The sequence below is a fragment of the Halichoerus grypus genome, chromosome 3 (genome assembly GCF_964656455.1).
Source record: "Halichoerus grypus chromosome 3, mHalGry1.hap1.1, whole genome shotgun sequence".
NCBI lineage: Eukaryota > Metazoa > Chordata > Mammalia > Carnivora > Phocidae > Halichoerus > Halichoerus grypus.
This window is the reverse complement of record NC_135714.1, coordinates 34,257,402-34,275,749: the sequence shown is the minus strand read 5'-3', so window position 1 is coordinate 34,275,749 and position 18,348 is coordinate 34,257,402. Positions and strand designations below refer to the sequence as shown.

Genomic DNA, 18,348 nt, shown 5'->3' with positions numbered 1-18,348 from the left:
TCCAGCCAGTGCAGAGAGACTTTGGTTGCCAGCCTGTGGGAGCAGATCTGGTCCCAGTAATGATTTCACTGCCCCCCGCTCCCAGGAAATGACTGAGTCTGACCATGACAGTGACAGCACCATGGCGTACAATGGCCACATGGTAGCTGATGTGATTCTAGGGAAATAGTCAGTCCTGCATTTAAACTGGTGGAAAACTTGGCTTTATTGTTTTATACTTCTATTTAGGTTTATTTATTTCACAAATTGCTTTTAATCTATGGTCTCACCATTTTCCCACTGCCTTCAGTCACAGAGGAGGATGTAGACAGCTGGTCTGCAGAACTTGAAGAAAGAGTAAATGGAACCACAGTGTCTTCAATTATTTTGCGCTCCTAAAGGGAAGGACAGTAATTAATGAAAGGGAAAAAAGAAAAGAAAATAAAATCACATTTGTCAAGAGAAAAATTTCATTAAGGAACTTAAAAAAAAAATCGGATTATGTGCAAACAAGCAGGGCATTAAAAAAAAGGGGTCTTATTTTCTAAAAGCATATAAATCAGATAACACTTTCTATGGACAATGATTTAGAAATTAGCATTTAATTTGGAAAAACAAATTACTTAGTCTGATTCAAGAAGCCTAATTAGAAATGCTTTTAAGGATCAGATTATGCACAAAAATTACTGAAGATAAATTCACAACAAAATTCATCATAAACAAATTTTAGATAATACACATTAAATGTAGCTCCCTTCCAATTCTCTAATGTGGTCTAGTTTGTTCATCTAAAAAAATGAGACAAACAAAACCAAATTCTCCTCCCTCCAAGTCTCTTTAGTACCATATAGTGAATGTAGTCAGTAAGGATTCACTTAGCCTCAATATCAAAATTATACTCACAAAATTAATTCACTACTACCAAACATGCTTTCCTCAAGCAAACACACAAATAGATACTTTCGTGTCATCTAAGGTAAATCAAGAATCTGACGCTCTGACTAGAGAACAGATAAAATTATATTGTCTTCCTTGACCATGACTCAACATGCCCTTACCACAAACTAAATTTGGGGGAATTGTGGTCTTTTAGATCCTATAGGATATGACTCTTCGAAGAAGTTGACAGGGCTCTGATGTGAGTAAGGAGAATGAGACACAGCCACGTGCATACATTCACCACAGACAAAAAAAAGCGCCGATAAACTTTGAGAAATCAAAACCACAAGTCAAATTCCTTCTTGGGAATTTCCTACCTCCTCATAGTATCTGCGTTCCTCCTCTTCCACCTCCTTCTGGGCCTTTTCCCACTCTTCTTTCAGCTTGTTCTGTTCCTTCTGGTATCTCTCCTGTTACAGAATTTCCACAGATAGTTCCTGAACTGACCATTGCATACGCCACTAGGACACTTCCGCCCTCTAAACCACCATATACAATATATCGCAAGACTATCTTCATGTTGCAACATTCTGAGTCTGATCTATTCATGCAACAAAAGGGGAATGGTATTTCGTGGCACTCCAACATATTAGGAACATAACAATCTTACCAGAGAACACTCTTTTCTGTTGTTGGTGTGTTATAGATTTGTTCTCAAATATATGAGTAGACATTTGCTTATGGAAAGACAAAAGACAGACTGAAAGATTCTAAGATCTTCCGTAACTTGGCTTTTGTCCTGGGACAGCAGGCTAAACCAATGGTTTGTTTCTGCTGGGCCCTTCAGAGATGAGTTTTGCCGTTTCACTAATAGAAATATGTGGCTACTGAGAGAGTTTGATAAAAGACAAAACAACAAAAAAACAAAAACTTGTAGGTATACAAGACAGACAATGCATAAAGGTCCGGAGTAGACAAGATGATAATTAGCTGAGTAGCTGAATTACTCTTTGCTTGTAGCCATTCTACCAAAATGGAATCTTCCCAGGTTTCAGTAACTTCTGAATTAAGAGTAGCTTTTAAACAGCCCATTAGAAGGCTTCAATATCAGAACTGCCAGCCCTATTTTCAGAAACAGTACAGCGCTAGTCACCACTTCTGGAGAAAAAAAAAATACTCTGAATAAGGATGGCTTTAAAAATGTGACTGGAGTCCCTTGGACAGCTGACTAGAAGAAATGGTTAAATAGAGATTAAGATTAATGCTTGAAATGAGAGCGGACACCCTGGATGCCTTGGGAATGGTGTCCCCGACAGGACAGAGACATCACTGAAGTGTACCACACACAGTCAAATGTTTTCGTCTAATTATTGTCAATCTTCTCTCTGAGGCTAAAACAAGTCTTTTATCCTCCTGGGGGAGGCACTGTCTCCTCCAGGTATTACCTGTTATGTCATTATCTGAGGAGCAAAAGGGCTTTACTGGGATTATCTGGAGCCTGATGTTCTCATGAATGCTCTAGAAAAACCATCATTGGTCAACTCACGGTGGGCTTGTAACTCCAGGTAAAAATTTTGTTCTCAAAACCTAATCTTATAAAGTTTCTGAGAGGGACTTCAGGGGCCTTTCAGAATAGAGGAAACAGACTCTAAAACTTAACAAAACAAGCAAAGCTTCAGTTTCTTGGTTCTAGGAAAACCCCTCCCCGGGTTCCCCTCCCCAGGAGGATGAACGGAGGTGATGCAGGGAATGAAAGACGCTGTACGTCTGTACCACACACACACACACACACACACACACACACACACACCTCGGTACACGTGTGCACACCAACACACACGTTGGTGGGCAGCATACATACATGCATACCCAATACACACACCTGCACACACCAACAAACTCGCACATATGCCTTGCCCCAGAGCCCACAACCCTGCCGTGCCACCCCGGGTAACAATTCAGTAGGACAAAAATACATCTGTCTGCATCTGCAACTGAGGTCACCTTTCAGAGTGTAACTGACAGGGCGCCGCCATGGGAAGCACACTTGCTTATCTTCTTACTCTGCAGACTCTCTGACTCTGAGCTGTTCACCACGTAGCTGGGGAACAGGCATCTGGTTTTCAAGGGACTAGCAGGTGGCCAGGGCTGGTCTGGGGTCTCCCAATGGACCCAAAAGTCCCAAAAGCTGTGGGACTTTGCTGAATCTGGTTGGTATTTATCCCTGTGCAATTTGTGGTTGAAGATTTACCCCTGTGCAATTGTGAAAAGTGTTAAGCTTAACTGGCAGGCCTAAAGCCACACGACAATTAGTTACCTGAACTGCCCCCTGCTCCCAGCCCCTGGGAATTAAGCCAAGAGGGTCAGAGCAAAAAGATAAGGAAAAAAAAAAAGTAAAATACAGCAGTGTAAAGTCATCAAAATTAATGAGACTTAACATTTTTCTCCTTTATAATCTTTTAGTAAAAATCAGTACTATTGGGAATATAGTGGAGAGAACATGAGTTTTAATGTCATACAGATTTGGACTTGAAATCAGGCTCAACAACTGTTCACTGTGTGACCTTGAGCAGTTAAGATAATTCCTTTGAAGCTTAGTTTCTTCAGTTGCAAGATGGGGCTAATAAGACATACTTTGAAGAGTTTTATGAGGATTAAATTAGACTAGATATGTCAAGTACCAAAAAATATGCCAGTTCTTGGCACACCCAAGTACTCAGGTTAGTTTCTAAGGTTACTAGGTTACTTTTTGAAGCCCTGTTACTCTACAAAACTGGCTTGAAACAAGTAGGAGCATGATACATTTACTCCCAGAACTTTTCTAGAATTAAAAATTAGCAGCCTTTACTCAAGGGTGGAGCAAACATTTCTACTTAAGGAACAAGACCCAGGCCAAATTTATTTCACATGTATGCTATCAAATACCTTTTTGATAATTCATTCCCACTGCTACTTGGAATGGAATTTGATTGGCCACTAAGGAGGTGACAAATGGACCGGTTGGCCCCTAATACTTGGGTTTTTTTTAAAGATTTTATTTATTAATTTTTTCAGATTTTATTTATTTGAGAGAGAGGGCATGAGTGGGGGGTGGAGGGGAAAGGGAGAAGAAGAAGCAGACTCCCACTGAGTAGGGAGCCCAATGTGGGGCTCGATTCCAGGACCCCGGGATCATGACCTGAGCCGAAGGCAGCTGCTTAACCAACTGAGCCACCCAGGCGCCCCTGAAGAATTTACTTCTAAGTAATCTCTACACCCAGCGTGGGGCTCAAACTCACAACCCCAAGATTAAGAGTCACATGCTCTACCAACTGAGCCAGCCAGGCGACCACTTGGATATTTTTTTTTTAAGTGAAATACTTTTTCTTTTTTTAATTTATTTTTTATTTTTATATAAATCCGATTAGCCAACATATAGTACATCATTAGTTTCAGATGTAGAGTTCAATAATTCCTCAGTTGTGTATAACGCCCAGTGCCCTCCTTTATGCTTTTTCATTGTGCTCATCAGTGTAACCTCTGGCAAGAGGAATTAGACACAGGACACTTTGTTGTAAAGGCACAAAATGGACCGACTTAGATTCACCAGCTCCTGAGAAGAATCTAATTCCATGCATTTCCTGTGCTAAAAATTTATCTAATACAATAGTAATTAAGAGAGCCGCATCTAATAGAAAAAACAAAGCAGTAACCCCAGTCCTACCTGGAGCAAACGTTCCTGCTCCTGTTGCCATTTTTCCTGTCGCCGGCGCTCCTCTTCTGGGTCCCATGCCCAGAACTTAAACTGCTTAGAAAATAAAACCGTGATCAGAGCTAAGCCACGTCCTCAAGGCCAGGCCAGGGCAAGGGACGCAATCAGCTTACAAACCGGCACTCAGACTGACGTGCGGAAGCAGAAGCCCCTACACACTGAAAGACCCTCTTTGTCAATGGAAACCACTTTTTAATCTTCATCCCTCTTTGGTTGACGTCCAAGACGCTGGTATGATGCTGTGACCCTTTTTGGAGCTAATGAAAACATGGAAGTAATCAGCCACTGGCAATGGGAAGGCTTTGGCTTCCTTTCTTTCAGAAGTGATTTCTTCAATGTATTCACGCTTCTGAACATGAGATACTCATTCTGCACATGGATACTGGTCCCAGCACATGGGGAAGCTTATTTCAACAGAGCTGCCTTTTGTGAGAAGTGGTGTTTGCCACACTACAGAACTAAGCTTTTATGCCGCTATTGCGTTTCCCTATCAGCTGTCTCTAAAGTGGGTTATTTAACGCGCCAATGCTCACCAGCATCACCTGTGATCCAGGCACGAGGAAGTCCCTGCCCTGGGGCCCACGTAACCAACATTCAAACCCAAAGGCTTTTTTTTTTTTTTTGAAGGTCTTTGTGAGTTTGGCACCAAGTGAATGAACAGGAATAATGAGAGAAGTGGGCACCCAGGTTACAGAATATACGAGATGGGGCAGGTCCACAGGGGAAGAGAAATCACAGCTGGTCTCTGGGAAACCTCCCAAAGGGGTGGGGCTGTGGTGTTTAAACTTGGCTTCTCCTGACACCCAGAGTAGGTGCCAAGGCAAACCACATTCCCCAGTAACGGCGCCTCTTCCCTTCCCTTTGTTCCGGTGGGGGTGGTTTGGGGAGGCATTTAGAACTGCCTGGGAATCTTGAGAGAAGCAACAAGACGAGGGTGGAGGCATTAGGGAGGAGGGGGAGAGTCTGGGGCAGGGTGGGGAGGAGGCAGAATCTATTTACCCGGGCTGCCTGAGAAGCTGGACAGGGTCAGTCCTGTCCAAAGCTTAGATGGGTCTAGTTACTGCCCAAGATACTTGGGCCAGCTCACCTTTGGCCCTGCCTTGCGCCCAACAGATCCATGCTACCATTTAGGTGCACCAAGGCTGGGCTAGCCCGGGGAAGTGTCTCCAGGCTAAGAATGCAGGCCAGGCCATGGGTGTTGCTTGATTTATAACAATATAAATATTAATAACTTTAATGTATTTAGACATATGAAATATGAGCCTCCATTGATGTTCTTGCTGTGGTGTCTGCAAATGGTTAGGATGATGACCACAAAAAGTCAAGGAAAGGTGGGCAAATAGGGTAGGGAAACGTATTTCCTGTATGCCACTCTTGGGATTCATAGCGCACATGAGCAAACTAAAGGCTCTGGCATGTTATGTAGGAGAAAAGCTATTTAATTGTATATCATTCAAAATTTCCCAAGTTCCCTTGGATGGCCATAAAATGTCATCCAAATGGGATTCCAGATAAGAAATTTGGAATTAATGGTGTTAGAGGTTGGCTCCACTTGGCATTTTCCTAAAACTGGGAAGCAGTTACAATGTTCAGAACCTCTCTCAAGGGCATGGCCCTTCTTTGTCTTTTAGGAAAAAGGATGTGGTTATGAATAAAGCCAGAGGGAGTCCAGTAGGAAGAAAAGAGCAACAATTAGGAATTATTTAATTTTCAGATTTCACTAGGCAGTAACTGCAAGAATAAGTAGGAGTAAGCAAATAGAAGGGAGGAGTGTGGGGTAGAGAGACTGAGCACAGCAGAAAATAGGGAATATTTGTTTAAAAGGAAGGCAGAAAAACAATGAGCATTTTCAGAGTAAGATAAAGAGGAAGATACTTCGTGATACACAAAAGAAAGAAAAGTGATCACGTTCCTTCCTTTGGTGACTACTTGCTGAGCAACTACTATGGGGATACCAGCCGGCAAAGGGTCCCAGCCCTGTGCAGCTTACAACTGAGTGTGTGGGGAGAGGGTGGGTGTGAGGGAGGGGCCAATATATAAGTGACACCAGAAGACAGTGTGATAGCTATTGTAAAAGAAATACAAAAGGTGCTAGAGAAAGAATGGAGAGCATTTAACCCACTTTGTTCTATAACTTATCTGTTTACAAATCTGTATCTTTCTTTGGCGTAGGGTTTCCTGAAGGGCAGAGAGGGCCCTTTATCCCCCTAAGTATCCCAAAACCTTGCACTTTTAGGCCTTCAATAAATGTTCGTTGAATAAATGGATGGAACCACTTCATGCTGGGTAACGCCTCTCCTTCTCTCCCCTTCATAGACTCTGACTCTAGCTTTGGGCCACTCCAAGTCTGACCGAAAACAGTCTGAGTCTACTGAGGTCAGCACAATCAAAGCTTACTGCCTCTTCAAGCTTCTCTTGTGTTCAAATTTCTTTTACTTTTCTATTCTATGAAGAGCTATTTATCATTGAAAGAATGTCAAATTTGGGTGGGTATTCTCAGAGAATTCACTTAGGTCAGTAATTTGCTTCTTTCTTGTTCTGGTTTCTGTGAATCAGAGATAAGAAAGTATCTCTTCAGGGCACGCTTCCTCTCCGCCCCTGCCCGGGGGGTGTAAGAAGAGTGTGGCATTGTTGCTCCCACATAACTTCAAATGGAAATCAACACGTTAGGTTACACTCTTCAACCTGTGCCATGGATACCAGCCCCAGGAGCCTTCTGGGGGTTCCCACCCAACATGGCTATACTCAGCTTACCAGGAGACTCAAGATCCCCAGGGTACTGGCCAGATACTGAGCCTGCACAAATGGTTGCTAGTTCTGGAAAGTGGCTGGAAATATTGAGGGTTATGGGACCCTTTCTCCATTCTGCACAGGCACTCAGGAACTCTCAAAGTGACACAATCTGTCTGTAGGTAAGAACTGGTATTGGCTATGGTGGGCCTTTTGGATTAGCCACTGAGGAGGATTCATTCATGGATCAGCCACAGTACTAGACGCTTCATGTAATTATTTCAATTAAAGCCCACACCCCCCTGTCAAGTGGGATTATCATCTCATTGCACAATCAAGGAAGAAAAGGCTCTAAGAAGTTATACAACATCTGCAGGGTCATATGTTAGTCAATCTGGAATCGAAGGTACGACGGCCGTGACGCGGCGACACTTGGGGGCTCACGGGAATCCTACAGTTGATTGTGCCACAGAGGAGGGCTCCAAATCCAGTGGGAATTTCAGAGGGTGAACAAGGGTGACAGGCCCAGCATTGGGAACTCTCAGTTTAGGGAAGAGTAGGTCTACAGCGAGTGTTACATACAATTCAGCAGCAAGCCATTTCTACAACATCAATGTGCGTTGATGTTTACTTTTTGCAAATGCTTTTTTTGATATCATCAAAATTAAAAATTGTAAACTAAATGTACAGTTAATGTTATTCAGGATATATTGATTGTGAGAAGGAGTGCAACAAGAACAGCTTGGGTCTCCCAGAGAGTTCTGGCTGGGCCCTGCCCGCCAACACTACACCATGTAGAAGCACTGTTCTCAGTTAAAAAAATGATTTTGAATGCCTAGAGAAGTTGCATGTTTTAATACTAATTCCTATTGTCCCCTTCATTAGATTTACTCTCCTGACTCACTTACCATTTTGTTTCCAGGCATGATCACAACTCTGCATAACGATAATCCATGTTTTTCTTCAAATTTCACCTGACAGCATTACACATGACTTTTAATTATTCTTCTACAGTCACTTAGAGCCCATTTTTGACTGGATCCTCTTTCAGCAAATCAAATACTTTACAAATTAAAATCATACTCAATGCAGGATCTTATTCCTTAAGATGAGCTACTTACAGGTGTAGTTACAGGTGACTTTTCACTGCCCGGAGACTCCACTGTACAGAAAGAAAGAAAAATAAGATCACAATGTGAGCAGCTTCTAACAGTATTTTTCTCTGATCCTCTGAGTGGAACATGGGTCCTATGTCAGCCTCAGATCAATTTTTTTTTTTTTTTTGTAAGCCAAGAGCATTAGGAAATCATAATAAAGCAGACCCTTGAAGCAATTTGTACCCATCACCGAAAGGAGTTATGACCAGTGTAGTAGGATTGATCACAACAATTAGCACCAGGGACTAGACTATAGGAAGCAAAAACTGTAGGTGCTCGTGTTTAATGCCCCTTGCATTCCCTTGCCGCTTGCTGGCCCGGTTCCCTCACTGCCTGACATGGAGAATCATCACACAGAGAGAGGCCAGACATCATCCAGGAAGTAAAGAGAGGGACACAGTTAACAAGAGAACCATTACCAACTCCTGGTAAATGCTTCTAACCCTTGTTTAAAAAAAAGAGAAGAGGACAAAGAATGATTTTGCATGTCTGTTTTTTTTTTTTTAAAAAGAAAGAGCTGAATAGTATTTCCTTAGATTTTTAAAATCAAAGAAAAATTCTACAAATTTCCTTCCAAAAGTTTCTACGAATTTCCTTCCAATTTTAGTAGAAGTGGCGCTATTATCAAAGAACTAGCTCTTTGCTAACTGTGTGTCAGAAATTTTTTTTCTGAAATCAGAAATGAAGAAAAATACCACACATTATTGGCTGCCCCCAACACGGATTTTTGCACAGAAGAAGTACAACTACCCAGGATGCATTTTACCTGACTGGGAGAAAAACTGGGAACGTCGCCAAGAGTTCTGAACTCTCAGCAGGATGCTGGCAGGGCCAGGGGACTCTAGATCAGATGGCAGAACAGAACAAACAGAAAACCGTGAGAACAGGGCTGAGAACCGAGCGGAACCATGCTCCCAAGCACTAAAGGAGGTTTGGCTGTAGTCGATATAAGAATTGAGAAGGAGTGAATCTAAAGTACAAAATATCTCAATAAAACACATGCAAAAACTGACGACGTGGGCAAAAGCCAATTGACAAGGGACAGTTCATGCTGTTGCTTGTCTTCCTTGGCGTTAGGTGAAATTTTATAGGCTCATACTTAATGGTGGTATTGTTAAAATGTTAAATCTCAAATGATAGGATAATGTGCTCTGCAAGAGCAAAATGCACAGTTTACATTGCTTTTGGAGAACACTAGAAAAGTATAAGAGACAGCAGAGATGAATTCAATGATTATTTTATATTCTTTATAAAGCCTATGTATGGAAGTCTGTGGCAGAAGTGATCTATATGGGTAACAAAAGGACGTGTCGATGCCGATCTGTAGCTCAGTGGCATTGAACAGACACAAGTTCAGGGTAAGCATGTGCATCCTTAAACTGGGTCCTGTGCACTCAGACGTCATGCTCGGGGTGGATAAAAACATTGGTTTTTAAAATGTGCACATATTTTCCAGAAACCCCAATATATCTTTGAACTGTTGGGAGACAGTTGAGAAAAGGAAAACTGTCACCCTCAAATGTATTTTATGAATGTTTTCAGAGTATTTAAAGACTACTTGTGTGTGTGTGTATGCGTGTGTGTGTGTGTGTGTTTAAGGGAAATCTGTGAAATATTAGGGCTCACCACCAGATCTTTGGTAGCCTATATAATCAGTCTATAAACATATGTTTATAAACATGGGGGAGATATCATTGTCTAGGGGAAGGAAGAGTAGCTATGTCTCCAAGATTCCTGATCCTAACCGTATAGCTTCTTTGGACTTGATGTGTCACCACAGACCAGTCACTTACAGGTCCCCTGACCTTTTCCAATTGGAGTACAGTTGACGTACAAGGTTACATCAGTCTCGGGTGCACAACACGGTGACCCGACAACTGTGCACGGTCCGCTGTAGCGCAGACACACGCCACGCGTGTGCCCACCATCTGTCACCCCCAGCGCTAGCACAATACCATTGACTATTCCCTGGGCTGTGTCCTTCATTCCTGTGACCCATTCATTCCGTACCTGGAACCCTGGACCTCCCACTCCCACTGAATTTTTATATCTGGGCAAAGTCCTATATTTCCCCCCTCCCCTCCCAATTAAAGACAAATTATGTCTTTTAAGTTTACATTTATTAGAGGCCTTTTGCTTCTTGACGATAGGAACTTACTCGCTCCAAACAAGTCTTCCTGTTATTTTTCTCTCTCTGACGGTGTCTTTGGTGCACAACTTAAACACCTACTTTATTTACGTCCGTGGTTTTCAGAGTATGGTCTCTGGATCTGCAGCATCAGCATCACCTTTGGGAACTTGTTAGAAATGCAAATCCTCTGGCCCCAGCCCAGACTTATTCAGACACTGTAGGTAGGAGGGGAGCCCAGAGACCTGGGTTTTAACCAGTCCCGCAGGGAACCCTGGCCCATACTCCTGTTTGAAAATGACTGCTTAGAGCTGTATCTCTACAACATACACTCTTATTTTAAGAAAAGCATTTAAGAATAGCTTCGTATTGCCTGGCATCTTGCTTCTGTAACTCTGCTCCAACTGCTACTCTTCTGAAACTACTAGATTATTTTATTAGTGCTGATTCTGGGCCAGGTGTGGAGCTAAGCACTCTTTTTGGTTGATCCCATTTAATTCTTCCAATGCCCCTATGAGGTTGGTAGTTCTATGATCTCCCTTTTACAGTTTACAGGGTATGATCAGAGATTAGGAGAGCTTGGTGGGGAGGATCACACAGCTAAGAACCAGACGAGCAAGAATTCAAACCTGAGCATTCTGTCTCCAGAGCCTGCAGCTGTCGTCCCGGCTTCCCAGAACCAGACAAGAGCATAGAACAGGTGTACAGCAAATATAATTCTCTCTTGGAGACTAAATTTCGAGATGCTCTAGTGCTACTAAATTTTATTTTTTTATCACTCAACTTCGATAAAGCATGATGGGAAGTCCCTTTGTTAACAGCACATTTTATCAAATCAAAATGCCTTGCAACATGTTAACGGGATGTCAAAACGTGTGAGACAACAAAACTAATTAAGATGGCTCAAAATATCTATTTCCTCTCTGTATTACTTATCCACACAATTAAAAAGTGATAGAAACGGGGGCAGGATTAAAATCTGTCTAAATATGGTCAATTACTGACCCAGTTATGAGACTTCATTTTTGTCAATTCCCCACAGGACAGTAGGGCTGACAGATTAAAACAAATGCTTTGAAGACAGTATTGAATTTGTTTCCACATTTAGAAACTAATGATCATCAGTGTATGTACTAATTAATTCCTTCCCAAGGACTTCCTGTTACTCAAATAGAGCCCACCTTCGCTCTCAGCCATCAACTAAGGCTAATGGAAGCCAACCCAGTTTCTGCCCATAGTGGTCCCAAATGGATGCCCATCCTTGAAAAAACGGGAAAGTAAAAATAAATCCCCAGCCACAATGAGTCTGTACCATCTTCTCTTTGCCTGAACTGATAAATCTGTAGAATGTACTGGAAAGAGTACATTAAAAAAAGACCAAAAAACCTCACAGTTCTTGCCTCCTAAACTCTAGCTGTTTTCATATCTGTAGAGAGAACTCACACCAATGAGGCCCGGTGGTCTATCTGTTTGGAAGAATAATCATGGAATTCTCAGGACACTCCCCACCCCATTTCTTTCTGGTGTTTGTGGGCACCTGAGTTTCTCATAAGGATAAAGGCATTCAGGGGCACCTGGGTGGCTCAGTCGTTAAGCGTCTGCCTTCGGCTCAGGTCATGATCCCAGGGTCCTGGGATCGAGCCCCGCATTAGGCTCCCTGCTCTGTGGGAAGCCTGCTTCTCCCTCTCCCACCCCCCCTGCTTGTGTTCCCTCTCGCTGTGTCTCTCTCTCTCTGTCAAATAAATAAATAAAATCTTAAAAAAAAAAAAAAGGATAAAGGTATTCAAATAGGACTTTTAAAGAATAAAGGGGTGAATTCACAACCTATACATGGCCTAAGGGGTTCCTGGGGAATTTGCAGAACATGTTTAATCTATGATTGTAAATTATTTCTCAGTAATCATGCACACCTTGGAATTATTATGAGGTAATAAAATCTAATTTTCTTCTAAAAAGTCAAATTGTCAGATTAAATGAATATTTTATAAAGATGAGATAATTAACAATTAATGAAGCTGACATAATATTAGGATGATAAACTTTTTATTAAAGCTATTTTTTAGTTTGTAATTTTAAAAAACATTTTGGAGCCAATAAAATTATTGTAAGGTATCACTTTTGGAGGCCCTATTGGGCATACAGTGCCTGGCTGGCAAAATAGTTTTGGCCGCTGGGTTCCTGGCTGGGCCAAATAGAGAATGCAAGCCCAGATTTCCACTCTGAAGTAATTTAATTCAGCCACCATGGACTCTTGCAAACATCATGGCTAATGGGATGTTAACATAAAGGACGTAATCTTCCTTTAAAATAAAGAATATTTTAGTTGGTTTGTCTCCCTCTCTGATTTTGTCTTATTTTTCCCTCCTTTCCCTTAGGATTCCTCTTTTTTGTTTCTTAAATTCCACATATGAGTGAAAGAATCACTAAACTCTACCTCTGAAACTAATAATACACTATATGTTAATTAATTGAATTTGAATTAAATAGATAAAATGAAATAAAGAAAATTTTACTATAGATGAGCCCAGTAGAACATATAGAGCTAAAATAAAACACTTCTTTCTTTTTACCTTGAGAATAGAGGTTTGGCAAATGTAATTGGTTGGTTTCAGACATTTTGTCCAGAAATGGATACGTCAGGGTTGCTTCTGGTTCTGGTGATTTGGGCTTTACCACCTGGATCATGGGCAAAAGACAGAAATGTTACAAGTATCGTCCATTAAAAAATGCACAGGTGAAATAAAAATTAAAGGACTCATGACTATTACAGAAGTCAACAAACCAGATATTTAACTTTTAAATGGAAATGTTCGCCCTTTCCCCAAAACCCCTTTGTGTCTTCTACATTAATACAGAGGCCAACTTTTTCAGAGAAATCAAACTGGAGCATAAAAATATATGATCACTCTTCTCCAAACCCAGAAGATAATATTCCATCTTTGGGATTGGACATCACTCTGTCACATTTTCTGATTGATCAATCACATATTCCCTTCCTGATATGACATAATACTGATTTTGTAATGTTAGGAAGTGAGATGTTCCACATAAGATAAAGAAAAAAGATCTTACTATGTAAGTGCTGAATATTAAGATAATATCACTTTCTAATGGACATTATTCTCGAGACACTACAGAGCCCTCCCAAAAACTTACACGAAGCACATTAAAGACAATATATTTTGCCTATTGACAAAGAAGCATTATAAATAACTATTATCAACTAGAGTCATAGCAATGATGCCATCAGGAGATTTTTGAGGCATGTTAGACCACTTGTCCTTATGGTAAACAGTTCCAAAATTTTGGCATTAAAAATTCTTATGTTTGCTTTGTAGAAATAGATTTTTTCTTGTTATTGCTGTTTAGTTTTATTTTGTTTTCCCCCAATCTGAATGGCCAACCCTCCTTCTGATTTATTGCTTCCAATCAAATGACTGCTGAAAGACCAGATTACCAAACTGATGTCTAAAATAAGTCAGTAGATTCTGAGCAGAGATCTGAAAGAGGGGTGTGGTTGTATCAGTTCATGTCCTTTCAGCTGCTTACAGGGCTTTCTCAGATTCACTCTGGCTGGTGGCTATGTTCCCAACAGATTAATTTGATAGCCAACAGGGCAATTGAGGCTATTAGAGTGCTTGTTTTACCATAAGCTGATCTGTGATTTGGTTTTCAGGATGATTTAATGTCTATAATTTCTTTTTGGTAAAATTTTATTTTTATTTATGAATAATACATTCAACCCTAATGGAATCCTGAAGAAAATAGAGTTAATCACTTCCTTCCATATTACAGAGGTCAACCGGATGTCCAAATGACCTTCAACGTTAAACATGCAGCAAAAACTAAAGCTTAGATTTACTAAAGTTGACAACCCCATACCATTTTAACCCAAATTTTAACCCCATACCATTTCCTCCTTAGTTGAGTCTGACAAAAATGTTTCGGTAATGCTCAGTTGTAAGTGAATGTTAATAGCAGAAATGCTCAAAATCACCATTATGTAAAAAGATCAGCCTGTGTGCATGGGCACTTTGTTTGATAAAGGTAACACTCTCAAGTGAAGTCAGAAAACAAAAGCTGTTAAAATAGTGATCACCCCTCTCTCTTTTTCTAAGAACTAACTCCACAGTAGGGAAAAAAGAGGGGAGGGATTCATATGGTGTAAGAAAAGCATTGGGTTCTAAGACCATTATTCCATTTGCCAACCAACTAGTAGAGATTCTTAACCTGGAGTCCACAGAACAGAATTTAGGGGGTGTATATACTTGATATCATTTGATACCAAGGAAAACATGGTAATCTCCTGTATTTTATGCTTTAAAAATATTATCTTGAGCATACTGTTTACCAGATGCCAAAGGGTCCACACACACACAAAGTAAAGAACCCCTGAAAACAATTTTTTCCATAGTATGGTTGACATGACACTGGTGGCCCAAAGATGGACCACACAGATGAGCTACGCAGATGAATGCTCTTTAGTTATTGTGTTTGCTTTGTTTCATTTTTTAAAAAAAATACTTTCTAGCAATGATAGTTTTCCTTTCAGTTTAGATCTAAGTTGGGGGACAAGTCCATTTGGAAGAATAATAAATAAACAATGGCTATGAGTGTAATGGGGATAAGGCAAAATTCTGCAAAGGTGGGAAATCTTGCCTGCCCCCAATGTCTTCCGACATTTCAGTTCCTCCTTTTAGACGTCTAGACCGTTCTTTAATCCTTTATGTATAAAAATGGGGCATAACTGGAGACTGAAATCCCCCAAAGGCATTTTTGAGGCTCTACCAAGGACATAGCACTGTCAGCTCCTTAAGGTCAGGGGCTGGGTATTCACTGTTGAACATCCAACGTCTGCTACAGGGCCTGGCTTCTAGTAGGCGCACAGTCAATACACGCTGAGTAAATGGCGGAGGAACTGGAACGAGACTTGGCCAATTTTTCACTCTAAAGTGATATCCCAATCTAGGGTTAATTTTTAAATTTGGGATATCACCACATATAGTATGCCGTGTGCAAGTCCATGGTTCTCTATCTTGGTGGCCTACTGGAATCACCTGGGCAGCATTGAGAAATACAGATGCGCTGCCCCCAGCGATTCTGATTTATTTTCTATGGAACATGCTTGGTATTTTTAAACTCTAAAGGGTAGCCAAGGCTGAGAGGAAGTGGCATAAATGATGAAGACTTTGAGACTGGGCCTGAAAACAAACCAAATTAATATGAATGAGATGAGACTCCAAGCAAGGAAGAAATTTAATAAAAACAAGACATTAAAACTCATTATATCAGAATAATAATTTTCTAGTTTCCTTGTTATGCAAGTCCAGAGGCATCAGAAGTACCACTGTTATAAAACAGGTAAATATTGGAAAGAGAATATTTTGTAAGCTGCAAATAAGCAACCTCACGCACAGGAAACTAACACCTAACTGCAAAGCTTTAGAACTTATATTCCATTTTTCTTTCAAATGTATGTAATTCTTCATAATTCAAAGTTATTTAAAATAAAAATTTAAAAGATATATATCAGTGGTTACTAATAGAGGTAAGTTTCAGTGACTTTTTCTCTCTATTGCTCTATTTCTATTCTTTTAAATTTATATATTATTTTTTACACGTTTACATATAGTACTTGATAGATTTGTTACATTTGTATGCACGTTACCATAAATACAAGTTAAAAAAAAAGGTATAGCTCCAGACTGAATGTTTGTGGCCTCCCAAAATTCATGTTGAAATCCTAACCCTCAAGGTGGTGGTATTAGGAAGTGGTGCCTTTGGTATACCGGTGATTTGTGCCCTTATAAAAGGGACTCAAGAGACCTCCCTCACCCCACCCACCAAGTGAGGACACTGCAAGAGAGTGATCCATGAGCCAGGAAGTGGATTCTCACCAGACACCTTGGTCTTGGACTTTCAGCCTCCAGAGCTGTGAGAAATAAATTTCTGGTGTTTACAAGCCACCCAGTCTATGGTGGTCTGCCCGAGCACCCCACATGACCTACCTAGTGCATACATCTTTCTATATGCATTTACATTGTTTTACAATGGACATGTAGTATATTTGTATTTAGAAAAAAAAAATACAGATTGAAGATAGGAATCGATTCGGAGAAAAAAATAAATCTTCATTATGAACAAGCGCCACTTATCTCCATTCACGTTATAAGTGAGCTGCAATATGAAGCCGCACTGATTTTGGATTGAACTGCTTTAGTCCACCATGTACATTACCTTTTGTGACAGCACCAACTCCACCTTTCCACTCATCTCATTTTCCAGTTTCTTCTGGTCTTTTTCTTCTGGCATATTGTTCTTCAGTTGGGGGCTGGAGGAAAACTCCACAAAGGGCACAGTCGGGCTGGATCGAGTCACAGTTGTTGTAAAATGCTGTGGTTCTGAAAATGGAGTTACGTTCAGAAACATAAAAAAGAAGAAGAGAACCATATAAAGGACCATTTATCCTGCGATGCCACGAAGTCTATTGAGTACATATCCTGCCCAGGGCCATAAGGAGTTGGATTGCAGGGTGATGAGAGGTATTAAAGAGCCTAAGATGCTAGAATTGTCTAGGCTCTTTCAAGACATAAAAAAGAAAAAAAAATCACACAACGCAAAACACATCAAAGGACCCCACTATGGAGAATTTAAGTTCTTAGAAAGAGTCACTGTTTCCCCATGAATAACACTACATGAGACAAAATGTTGACACAAAATATAATGGTAGGTGGGTTGGGTGGGAGAACATTTAAAGATAGTTTCTATCCAAATGACTGAGTGGCAGCCTGAGTCTGTCTTTCATATTTCAATGCTCCTTTGAAACAGTACATTTTCATAATTAGAATGTGTTAAGGATTGTGTAGTACACATAAGACAGTGAAAATAAAGTGTTCTCTGATATATAAGGAAGAATTAGGTATAGTCTGGAGTGAGGGGGCATATCAAGATGTGGAGGTGCAAACTAGTTTGAAAAAGCACATGCTAAAAGTTTTAGTAATGCCATTTATTTTAAAATAATTTGCCATTTAGAAGAGGGTAGGAGGTTTGCCAAAAGAAGAAATGTGTTAAAAGTATTGAGAAACATTACTTTAGGGAACAGTGGGTCTCTATTCATACTCACTGTCCATATTGCTGGCATTACTTTATTATTTTAAAACTATTCACCAGCTTTTTCATTTCAGTGTCTATGTTATATATTTTGATTTATATCTTATCTGATGATGTTCTGTGTGTTAAAATAGGACCCTCAGTTTTTAGCATCATTTATTTGGGGAAATATAACTTTTATGATGATTGAGATATACTTTCAAAAAAAAAAAAAAAATACCACAGTAGCAAAAAAGAATGGGCTCCTGTTTCTACAGCAAGATAAATCGTACGGTCAGGATTTCCCCAGGAAGCCTCTAGGTGGCAGCACAATCACACCAGTTACAGAGCCTTGCTTAGCTACTTTTTTATGGCTCAGTGGGAGAAATTCTTGACTGTTTTCATTGTAGCTTAACAGTTATCATGATCTACCTTAAAACTAGTTTGTCAGGGAACAAACCTGATGAAGCAACTTCCGTATTCCCTTTCTGTGTTTTTTCGCCATCATTCTCATCCTCTTGACTGTTCAGTTCGGTTTCCTCAGTGGTTGCCTGAAAAGAAAAAGATTTTTTTTCCCTTTGAATAAATTACCTCTTTGAAAGTTCTAAAAGGTAAAAGGTTTCTTTCTTTATTTC

At 40.4% G+C, this 18,348-nt stretch overlaps 1 protein-coding gene across 8 annotated transcripts in view; it reads right to left on the bottom strand.

Moving 5' to 3' along the window:
* The window catches only part of LIMCH1 (LIM and calponin homology domains 1), a 318,240-nt gene that overhangs the window by 17,854 nt on the left and 282,038 nt on the right, over positions 1–18,348 (bottom strand). For 5 of the 8 annotated variants that reach the window (XM_036076942.2, XM_036076953.2, XM_036076956.2 and 2 more), the window contains 7 exons: positions 18,174–18,264; positions 16,862–17,025; positions 13,195–13,300; positions 8,461–8,501; positions 4,562–4,642; positions 1,236–1,328; positions 270–374 (listed from right to left, as the gene is read on the bottom strand). In XM_036076942.2, the coding sequence (XP_035932835.2) occupies positions 270–374; positions 1,236–1,328; positions 4,562–4,642; positions 8,461–8,501; positions 13,195–13,300; positions 16,862–17,025; positions 18,174–18,264 (681 nt within the window). Of the gene's footprint in view, positions 1–269; positions 375–1,235; positions 1,329–4,561; positions 4,646–8,460; positions 8,502–13,194; positions 13,301–16,861; positions 17,026–18,173; positions 18,265–18,348 lie in introns of all 8 variants that reach the window. The other 3 variants (XM_036076952.2, XM_036076955.2, XM_036076961.2) reach the window with 1 other exon arrangement.